Raw genomic sequence first — 11,605 nt, forward strand, 5'->3', positions numbered from 1 at the left:
TAACATTTCAGTATTTGTTAAAACTACCTCATTTGACGCTGAACAGCTGCTATTAAATGTCCTTATATTTCATTCTACAGTTTTCTACCAATATGAGTGAGTTTTAATGACTGAAATTCAAACCAATGCAAGTTGATGAATGAACGCTGGACGGCTTTCAAAGGTTCTCTGACTGGATGGATGAAACTTTGGAGAGGAAGAATGTGTGTTTTATAATATAACCCTGGAGGCATAAGTTCACAGACAATACAAGTCAAAGCAGCATTTCCCACATGCTTTAGAAACAGTGTTTCTATTTGACTTCAATTCAAGGAACAGCAACTGTCACATTTTGAAAACATATCTTAGTGTGTCTACTTGTTAGAGAAAGAAGAGACTAATGTTCACCACATGTGTTCTCTTCCCTCTGTCCTCCTCTCACGTATCCATCCAGGGGTTTACATTGCAAAAAAATAAAAAGAGCTGCATGCTTCCAGGAGGGAGTGGATGGTGAGAATCAAAACACATGCCCCGGCGATACACACTGCTCTGAAAATGACAACGTGCCTTAATGGCAGTAATTTCCTTCAGTAACCAAACCAGTAGGGCTCACATTGCAGCTTTTGTTTCCAGGCTTGTGCTCGGGCTATTTGATGTTCACATGTTTCATCCATTCTGAGGCGGCAGGACTTATTGCCAGAGAATCGGAGAGCACTGAGCTACATAACACAAGCCATTTGCTGGAAAGTAACAATAAAAATATACAGTAAGAGCCTTGAAGCAAAGCCAGCACATAGTGTGGTTTACTCTGGGTTTATGTCAGAGTCACAGCAACACAGTGACTTTGGGGCTCTGTGGAAACTTCCTCTTAATGGTGACTTTAGTGCGCCGTTCATAAGGAGTGGACAAAATAACAGAAACACACATATAATAAATACACACAGATGTATAGAGGCCATTGGTAAATACTAATTTGATGAAGTGTTTTTGAAATTTTGAGAAGAGATGCCGTACTATTTTACTTTAGACATAAAGAACACGATAGACGAGAAAACAGAATAAATGACTTAAGGTACCAATGTTGGTCGGATGGAGGAATCAGGTCTCTCTGGGACCCAAAAGGGTTTTCTGAAAATGAGGCCATATTTTCCTATTTGTCTCCACTAATAAATCCAATACCAATATAGCCCTGCTGCAGTATTTGTCTTCTTTAATAGAAAAAGGACAAAACAAACCCACTGTCTGGTATAAAGTGTTGTCCATGTTGGATAATAGAGTAACTTCAAAATGGGACTCTAATGTCAAAGGTTTAACCAGTTTGGGTACCACAAAATAACTTGTATTATCAACAAGACAAATACATTGCTCGTAGATTTAATGTTATTTCAGCGCTCTTGGTCAAAGCGAAAACTCAGGGTCCTCTCAGTGTTTCAGTCCGTTTCATTATAAGTCATTACAAATGTCCTCATAATAACTCATTTCCTCTTTAACCTGGTAACAAGACCACTGTAGAAAAAAACGTTTTCTACTAATGCAGCAGAAATGACAACCATAGTAAAATATGTATTTTTATTTCCAAATTAATACTGAAAATCATAGACAATGAAACAAACAGTCTCCTGTGTAATATTACTATTTTATAAGAGGACACACTTCCTGAGAAGGAAGAGTGAAGAAAACTGCTGGTATGAAAGGTGCCCAGTTCTTCATGACACCCATGAGAGGAAAACAAAAAAAAAAGCAGAGTCATATTATCCAGACTCGCTCTACCTGTGGAATTATGCAATAACAGGAATCAGCCAATCTGTACAAATAATCGAGGTCCAATGCAGGTGTTTTATAGAACAGGACAGCGTGCCACCAAATGCACAATTATTCCAGGTTTTCAACCGCTACAAAAACAGAATAGTGACATTAAAACCCAAGTGATCAGCTTTTGCTTATGCTAACCATGTAACTTATTCAATGTGTCATAATATGGGATGGCCTGCTGTTACATTTACTCAAAACAACACACATGAAGATGACAAGTGTTCCGACTCCAAAACTACACTGACAAAAACACCAGGGAAGACAATTTAAAAATAAAATAAAAATGAAGACTCATTGGACAAAACATGAATGTTTCCCTGGTGTCTGTGAAACCACCACAAATATGTTTTTAACCAGCAAAGAAAGCAAACAATGCAAAACAATCTGCAGTTCACCAAACACATTGTGAAACTGCTCAGGGTCCAAATGCATCAACAACATGGAAGCACACATTGTAAACACACTTGAGAGTAAACATGGATGAACACACTGTTTAACAACATATAAGTACACTTGAAACACAAATAAAGAATGAAATTATTGAACTCCATAATAACATACATACAGTATATTGCCCACCTTGATTCAAAACACGACTGCAAAGCCCCAATTCTACACTTCTGAATCTACTTCGGTTTCAAATCAAATAGTTTGTGCTTCTTCGCCCTCACACTCATTCACACACCGACACTGAAGATGCCAGAGACATGAGCAACACTTTCATACATCTTGTTCTCAACCACCTGAACAGTTTAGGCCTCATATAAGAACTACATGTATTCAAAGATTTGAACTTCAAAGTGCATGAGAGCAAAATGTTCCATTCAAAGCATGTGTGTGTGAATTTGTTTTTCTCATCTCAGATCTTAATGTTGGCAAAATAAGAAAAGAAAATAAGTGTGCTTGAGATATTTATGTATAAAAAGAAAAATCCCGTTTGGGATTAATAAATAAACAAATAGAAGTAAAATTCTGCTTCCCTCCCACCCTGTTATCTAGTGAGAAAAGAAGGCTTTTTAATTATTTCCCCATCATAAATAAGCATCTTGTTTTATTACAACCAACCAATAACATCTAGATACCCGCAAAAAATAAAAACTTAAAGTAAATTTGAAGGGTGTGTTCATGCATCAGGCCCACTGTTCATAATTCTCGAATAAAATGAATTCTCATTAACATAAGCGAAACAAATACAGTACTTAATATAAAATGAAAAATTCTCTTTGGAAAGAAAGGCTCGAAACTGATCATAATCAGGGAAATAGTGAGCCAGTTGGTCAGTGAAAAGACAATGTTCCTCTGGTAGAGTCCTTTGCTCTTGAGAAGTTGAAATTGTGTCCTGCATCACCCTGCCGAGTCGAAGCCGTATGGGTCGAGGCCCTAAAAACCTAAACGGCACTCGTCCACCATCACCCTGCTGCAGACGCAGCGTCAGGGACAGCTGCTATCTTCTCCCTCCGTGCCTGGAAATGTTTTTCACTCCAGCTTTGACATTTCATATCTGGTAGTCATGATTTCCTGCAAAATAACATGCACAAATAAAATAAACATTTTTGTCCAGGCTATCACGAAATCTCCTGAAATCCAAATGTTATTGCCTGTTATTCAGACACAATGAACCATTTCAACAACGCCCCTTAGTTACTTTTGCTTGGCTAGTCAAGCTTTACATTCTGGCAGAGCGAGCTCGCTACTTGTACTCGTGACCACATTCAGCTGTGATGTTGCTCGGTGCTACACGTTTAGGGGTTGAGACATCACTGCAGCACAAGATGTGGAGAGAGCACGTTGTCGCCACTGGCGGGCAGGTAGAGCCGACATGTTGAAACTGGGTGCAGTCGCGTTTTAAGCTCAGAGCACTGCTCTTGCGAAGTGACGCCATGCACGTCACTTCGCAAGTGAAGACATCAAAATCATGGCAGGCTTGCAGTACCTCGGTACAGTTGCGAAGATATAATTGGACAATTTCTCTCCAGGGGAGAGCTTAAGTGAACGGTCAGTAAGTATCTGCTTGATATCAAGGTATAAACAAAACTTATACATAAAAGCCCCAAAATAATTCACTGTGTGTCACCGAGTCCTGAAGTCAGCCCCCATTTTGTCAACTCCAAAATGAGTCTCAAATGAGTACCAACGAGGCTTTCTCTCTCGGCGTTTTAGACCAAAGTTACCCATCTTCACATATGTAGACCAGCTGTTTCTGGTTAAAGAAATAAGGTGTGTGAATCCTGTTATTATATATATTTATAGATTCTAAAGTTCCTACCTCATCTGAGTCGAGCAGGATTGGTAGAGCTCTGCAGAAACAAACAAAGAGAGACCGTTAGAATCACACATGCCTCGTATGAAAACATCTTGCTGGATTCATAAATATAAATTTGATAGGATGCTTACACATCCGTGAGAGAGCTAGGAATGTTATCCTCCACCCACTTCAACTCTTCCTCCTGTAAAAGTGAAAAGAGGGTGAGAAAAAAAAAAAAGCATGAATAAGTGTAAATACTGCCATCTGCTGAAATTTGTATGTAACTCGTACAGCTGCCTTTCCAAAACGTGGACAGCTACTCTTATTAAGGATGCTTCATTTTTAATAAACTATACTGAATCACACAAATCAACACAAGATTCAAAACCAAGAGTACAGTTGTGTTACTCACTGGGTTTATTTCGGCAGGCTTCACTGTGCCATTCGTCTCATTTTTAGATGTTCTCAACTTTATACCATCAGCTGTGAATAAAAAAAAACGTAGGACAGAAATATTAATTGAGTATAAAAGCACTATTATTCTATTATAAATATATTATTATTGTATTATATACTATTGCAGTATACAGGATGAAGCAGCGTCCCCATGATGTCATCGTACCAAGGTTTGTAGAGGTGATGAATTCCTCAATCTCCTCATCGTCAGAGTCATCAATGAGAGGTGTGAAAGCATACCTGTGGATATGCGAGATTAATAACAAAAGTATCCAGTTCAATTTATGTTAGTGAACTCGGCTGTCCCAATGTACTACTTGCCTTTGGTTGTTTGCAGACGGTCTCCATAAAAACATTATGACGAACAGAATGACGGAGAACAAAAACCTCCAGAAAGCATCTTCCACCCACAACTCAATCCAGTCCTTTAAACAAAAAAAGAGCCAATAATCAATCAAATGTTAATCTTTTTTTTTCACGCAACTACTGATGAATGTGCCAAACCATACTCACAGACTGACAATCTGTAAACCTAAATTTCTTTGCTATCCAACCCATGAAAATAATGGAAGCTGAGGGAAATAAGAAAAACATTTGAGACACAACAATGTGCTGATCAGGACTCTTCACAGGTTATGTGGGTAAGACCCAAATAACTAGAAATCATGAACAATGATTTTAAATATAATGATTGAAAGTGTAGGTGTACAACTCACCAAAGACAGCAAATATAAGTGTGTTAGTAAAGTGCCTGTACAGAGACAACTTGACAGGGTTTTTTCTCAGCTTCAGAGTCTTGATGGTTTGTGCCAGGCTGACAAAGATGTTAGTGCCAGTCAAGGTAAACATGTGGTCAGGCATAGGAACTATCTTACAAATGAGTCAATTGGACCGCATACGCATGGGCGCGCGCGCACGCACGCACGCACGCACGCACACACGCGCACACGCACACACACAATTTGTAAATAAGCAAATACATGTAGTTTACGTCAGAAGTCTTTACATTTAGAATAGGGTGAATGTCTACTCAGTTCTCAGTACTCAATTCTCTTATTGCTTTAAAAATGAGTCTTTATCAAAGTGCTACTTAGGAATTGGCAATATCACAATGTATACTGTGAAGAAACATTAATCATAAACAGTGGGAACTTTGCCTTAAACAACTGTTTTCACTTTTTTATATATATATATATATTTTTAAATATGTAAATATATTATCTTTTTTTTTTTTCAAGATGTCACAATAGAGTATTTTATCCATTTTACCCACGCTAGTAGCACATTATATTACATGAACAGGAACATCTGTGCAGGGTGGTGGGGAGGCATGCAAATTCATCGCTTATACCAACTCAGAACTAGACTGATAAGAAAACTGCCTAATGCCACTGATTGTACAAGAAAAGAAGCAGTGAGAAGGGAGGATTTTAAGAGTAGTTAAATCATAAATTTCAGTGGAGAATTAATGACGGATGCAGTGCTGTTTGTTTCTCTGCCAACTTGTACTTTAAGTCTTTCTCTCACTGCTAGTTTTCCTGGCAAAGGAGGAGGACAGACGCAGATACACCTCTCCTGGTCTAACTAAGGGTTGTGTGCAGAAGGTGAGCAGCAGAGGGGAACCACACAGGGAAAGATAGTGGGTGCACAAAAGGATATCCACCAGCAGAGAGAGGAGTCAAGCAGAGCCAAGGGAATGTTGGCCAGCAGGGCCAAGTCAGAGTCTTTCGCCTATAAGGGAGGACAGAGCAGGACCAGAGGGCACAAGGAAGAGGAGAGAGAGACGGCAGCACAGCCAGTAAAATATAGAATCATCCACCAAAGTGCAAAGAAGAAACCACCAATTAATCCAAACCAAGAGGTAAGATAACGCAGTCACTTGGGCTCAAGTGAGGTTATAATACCTATCAAGTATTGATGCTTGAGGAGTACACTGAAAGGATATGAACCAGATGCTGCTGGCGTCCAAAACAGCCAGAATAATTGCTGTAATGATAAGGGGGCTATTGTCGCGACCCTTGATTTTTGGCGGCAAAACAAAATCAAGAATAATACACAAATTGTGGTGTCAGTTTTACTTCAACTCTCAATCTGACAACAAACCACAACACTTTAATACTGTACTGCTAACTCTTCATTATACAACACTTTAATACTGTACTGCTAACTCTTCATTATTTAATAATGACTCGACTCTTTGATTATCAGATACTTTGTCAAGGCCAGCAAATTAGGCAATTAACAGAACGTAGCATCACAAAGCTACAAAGTGTGATGTAGCCAGGCCTTTTTTGTGTTAGTAGGCTCAACTGAAATCACAGTCAGAGTTAAAGGGTATCATGACGGTGGTTATCTACTTTCTTTGTTCGCCCAGACTTCTTCATTTGGGTCTGTTTGCATTCGTTCCCATAAAAGAAGGCGTTATTATCTTGTACCAAACCAAATAGAACAATATGGTGCTGCCTGCTTCACTCAAGAGGAACCTGTCATTACTATGAACACAAAAAATATTACAGAAAAAAGCAACAGTGTTGCTGAAAGTAAGGCAATTGAGGAATGCTTTCGTTGCTAATTGTAAATGTGTTTGTTTATTTTACCCCTCAATGCATGTACCTACAAGAAAGCTGCACATTTTACAGCTGTACAATGAACTTGATGCAGCATATTTTAACAATACAGTCCCTCTGATCACTTAGATCCCTCCGATTCAAATTGTGGCTAACTTCTTTGGATTCTTATGATTGTCGATCATCTTTAAGAAGCAATTCAAATCTTAACTTTGTGTCATGTTATTGTTGACATTTGCAGTGACGGATCTTCATTTTCTTTTTTGTATAATCACAACTCACCCCAGTAATCCTCAGGACACCTTCAATGCTCGCAAAGGCAAAGTAGAGGATTCCAAGTCCCACAACTCGGTGCATTACCTGCCCTAGTCGAGGTCTAAAACAAAACAGACAAGAAAAAAAGGTTTGCACAATAATTTTGGGTTTTTCAACCAACAAACAAGTAGCAGGTTTGTGTTCAAATATACAATTACATACTTTACGATGCCATATCCAAGGCTGACAATGATGACGAGCAATCGAGCCAAAATCCTCTTGAGGGCAGAAACCAGCTCGGCAAAGATCAACAAGCCTGGAGCTGAAGGCAACAGAGCCCGGTGAATAAACTACAGTTACAAACCCAAACATTTTACTACCTCAATGGTGATGATGATCTGAAGACACTCACAAGCAGAGCCTACAGTGTTAGTATTTTCATATTCGGCACAGAAGACAGCTTTTTCCACCATGCCGAGGAATATGACCCCCGCTATCCAAAACTGGATCCTCAGCAGATCCTTCCAGTAGCACGCTGCCCAGATAAACCACAGCAGGGCGTAGAAGATGTACACTATGCACATCACCATGTAGAACTACAAACAGACAGTGAGGGGTTAGTGTATAAACACATATGGAAGCAGTCATCCCACATGGTTTTTCTTTTTTTTTGTTCAGAGTGCAGACGACTTGTTCAGCTTCAGTGTGATTTGTCCTTAAGTTTATCTAATCTTCTTAATTCCATGGACTGGACTGGACTGGACAGACCCGAGCTAACTGCATTTTCAGATGTATTTAAAGTGAACTGTCCCTTTAAAAGGTCAATTCATGTTAACACAACTTAACTCACAAAAGGTCATGTACTTACGATCATGAGAGGCCATTCGGTGATAGAAATGTAGCCATGGCTGCCTTTCATCACCACATCAACTGGAAGATAAAATCCAACCATAACATAAATATTCCAAACATATTGACATGATTTTGTATTTATGAGCCAGTAAATTCTGTACATTAATAAACCACCAAGTCATGCTTGAAACTGTATACTTTCTACGCAGCGTAAAAGAGTACAGGGTGTTCAAGTTCCTCTATGCCAGTCACACAATATTTGAGTTGCACATGATGCGATTATCTGGGGAAAAAAGATCTCACCAGTTAAATTCCAATTGGCATCCTGTTTACTGGACACAATCTTAACAACCAGCAAGTAAGGCCCGTCCTTCCACGTTGTGGCTATGACGTTGTCTCGGATATTTAAATTGCTGTTGTTGACGTTGCTCCTGTCATACTCCTCAGTAATCAATCCAGAGTCTTTTTCCTCCTGCAGTATAACAAAAAGTTATTTTCATGCAATGCTATTTTTGTGCAAGAAACAACACACCAAAGACACAGAATACTATCAGGTTATGTTTATACGGTTACTTTTCATAAATAAAGAGTGTTTGTTTTCTTACAGGCACTTCACCCTCAACAGGTGGATTGACTGCACGTGGATCTGCCTTGGCTTTCTGAAAAACAAAGACCGTTACCAGACGAGAGATTATAAATACCAAGGTGTGTGTGTGTGTCTCAATATTGAGGGGAGCAAAGTAACAAACCTACTTTGAGCATTGGAAAGGAGTGCAGCATGTTGCTACATGGTATGGGGTCGTGTTTGTGCTCGATGAACTCCCCTTGTCCGAGGGGATTTGGATCCAGGCCTTCCCCACGACTCAAAGGTGTTCTCGCATACATTTCCTTCAGACAATGACAGTTATAACTCAGCTTTTCAGAATTAATAAAGGCTAGATAGACAGTCAGATAATTTGTATCACATCTAGGGTTACAAAGGGGCGGAAATTTTCCGGAAAGTTTCCACGGGAATTTTGGGAATTTTGAAAAAAGAAATGTGCCTAAGTTTTTTGCAAAAGCATATAACAGGGAACTTAAATGTAGTTGAGAACAAGACTATGCACGCCGAGCTCAGCTGGACCCTGAATGCAGCTGGTTGGGAACATTGTTGGCCAGAAACATAAACGTAAACATAAGACATTTTAATACCAGGTTTATTTGGATACAGTAGACTTTTTGCAGCAGTGAAAGTAGGACATATGTATGTCCACACAAAAGTACACCATCACCTCGATTATTCGCGGCTTTCGGAATGTCAAAAAAGTCATTTTTAAAAGTTGTATTATAAATGTTTGCATGCATGTCTGCTTATGACAAGGTAAATACAGTTAAATTACTACAAAATTTACAGTTAATTCCCGATAATTCCCGTATATTCCTGTTTATTCCCGTGTAAAGTTTCCAACTATGAATATTCACGGAATTTTGCAACCCTGATCACATCAGGCATATGTACTTACTTCAATATTGTTGAATTCATTGAAACAGGGGTAGTATTTTAAATACCAATGAATAGAGATGGTCATGTCCTCAGGACAGCCAAAACGCACAACTAAAAGATGGGGACACGATTGATGAGAAACACAACGAACAAAAAGGAGCACATCTTTTATAAGTCATCATTCATTGTTCAATGTCTTACCTTTCAATTCAATGTCTGTGTCTTTATACATGGATTTTCTTAACAGCAGTGGTCTTGAGGTCTGCAGGAAAGATGATTAAGTTTGTGAGCTGGAGGGGAAAATGTCCTATTGATTACATACCTTAGTTTCTAATTAATGTAAACATATTTGTCATTTAGCAGGAATGGGGACTCAGTGGTTAATATTGTCATTGGTTCAAATGACTGTATGTCCCTTTTTTTGTGTTTGTGAAGCAGAGAAAGGCCTACATGTCTGGAGAATCAGAAACTGTAATAGTGTCCTTAACACCTGTCAGTCAGTCAGTCACGGACTGGTGATCTCTGATGGCTACACCATGGCCAGGTCACCTCACAGTGCAACTAGATATAGAGACAGATGCAACAACAGAGGGAATTTGAAGCGTCTCGATGCTTCAATTATTAATCGAGGCTTTCTAGTCCTCCCCGGATTAAGTCTGAAAACTGTCTCAACACCGACAGGGAACAGGGAGGGACTCCACTGCATAAGCACTTGATTGTAACGCAACTTTCAGGCTGTGTTTCAGTGTATATTGCCGCAATAACGTGTCGACGTGTTGGTATTAAAGGAGCTCAGACCAAAACACGTACTGTTCCTCTCGGGGAACTCAGTGAAACTACAAAGAGTCTATGCACAGATGCACAACAAAGCTACAGTGTAGCCAGCTAGTGAGTTAGCCGACGGCTGTCCTTTTGCACAAGGTGCACACTAACGACAACACCCGCTGCTCTTGGCGCACCTCGTCCTTCTCCATTAAGGACGACACGTCCAAGTCACGAGTGGTGACCACGACACGGTGACCGCGGGACAGATTACACGCCGACACCGAGCATAACGAGCCTAACGAGGCTAATGTAGCTCGCGCTAGCTAGCCGGCGCTGCAGTATGTCCACTCTATCCGGTCTAACAAATACAAACACTGACATTAAAAACTGTGATTTCCCAAAGCCCGGTCTCCGGTGCTGCGTTGACTTCCTGTATGGTACCGAGCGACAGTAGGAAAAGGACTGTCCGCAGACAGAGGACTGCTCTGGTGGGACAGCTCCACGTCCTCATCGTGACGGCAGCAGCCATGTCGGTGCGGGATGAGCATCACTTCCCTGCAGGCGGCGCCCGGAGCCGCAAACTTTAACGCCTTCACGCCTGGTGACTTCAAAAACACACTCCAGCTACATCTGCAGGTTTAAATCAGCCTGTTCTTTGTATTTTCTTGTATATTGTAGACAGAAGTATGAACTACTTGCTCCTTGTCAGCTATATTTCACTATATACTTTATTTACACTGTATATACTTATATTTCACTGCTTCTATTTCAGTGTATACTTTATACACACTGTATATACTTATATTTCACTGTATATGCGTTATATACACTGTATATACTTATATTTCACTTTAAATACTTATATTTATGTTTCTATGTAACTGTATATACTTATATTTCACGTTTTCTATGTAACTGTATACACTTTATATACAATATATATATCATTTGCATTTTTCTCAAATGTAATGTGCTCTGTTCTGCTATTTTTTTGTTTTGTATATATAAAGTATTTTCCATACTTAATACTTTTAAGGTTACTCTGTCAGTCTGTCTGTCCTGGTGACCTAGACCAGGAAACATAATCCATACAATGACCTCAATTCAAGTTTTTTATTTACACTTCTTTTTTTATTAGTTTACACTACATCACCTTTTTTATTTTTTAAAGTTCTAGCATTTACCTGAACA

The 11,605-nt window shown here is 39.4% G+C and overlaps 1 protein-coding gene across 1 annotated transcript; it reads right to left on the reverse strand.

The window, feature by feature from the left end:
* Nucleotides 1-1,534: 1,534 nt before the first annotated feature.
* tmem87b (transmembrane protein 87B) lies at nt 1,535-10,943 on the reverse strand. The gene is made up of 19 exons (XM_068568442.1): nt 10,794-10,943; nt 9,851-9,911; nt 9,669-9,760; nt 8,920-9,054; nt 8,772-8,825; nt 8,470-8,638; nt 8,183-8,244; nt 7,727-7,910; nt 7,537-7,636; nt 7,342-7,435; nt 6,150-6,223; nt 5,209-5,315; nt 5,006-5,064; nt 4,814-4,917; nt 4,659-4,732; nt 4,449-4,519; nt 4,186-4,238; nt 4,058-4,088; nt 1,535-3,309 (listed from the first exon to the last, which is right to left on the reverse strand). Exons 1-19 carry the CDS (start codon nt 10,941-10,943, stop codon nt 3,268-3,270), a joined length of 1,716 nt encoding a protein of 571 aa, XP_068424543.1. The 3' UTR covers nt 1,535-3,267.
* Between the last annotated feature and the right edge of the window lie 662 nt (nt 10,944-11,605).

This window comes from Clinocottus analis, unplaced genomic scaffold (genome assembly GCF_023055335.1).
Source record: "Clinocottus analis isolate CAN_PGR_092001 unplaced genomic scaffold, fCliAna1.0.p SCAF_8, whole genome shotgun sequence".
Classification (NCBI taxonomy): Eukaryota; Metazoa; Chordata; class Actinopteri; order Perciformes; family Cottidae; genus Clinocottus; species Clinocottus analis.

What these genes read in the sequence shown, in the direction of transcription:
- tmem87b (XM_068568442.1), bottom strand. Translation starts at nt 10,943, where the DNA reads ATGGCTGCTGCCGTCACGATGAGGACGTGGAGCTGTCCCACCAGAGCA. An exon ending in CACAGACATTGAATTGAAAG is followed by an intron (nt 9,761 to 9,850) that starts GTAAGACATTGA and finishes CCCATCTTTTAG; the next exon opens with TTGTGCGTTTTGGCTGTCCT. An exon ending in TCCTCTCTCTGCTGGTGGAT is followed by an intron (nt 5,316 to 6,149) that starts ATCCTTTTGTGC and finishes TGGCACTAACAT; the next exon opens with CTTTGTCAGCCTGGCACAAA.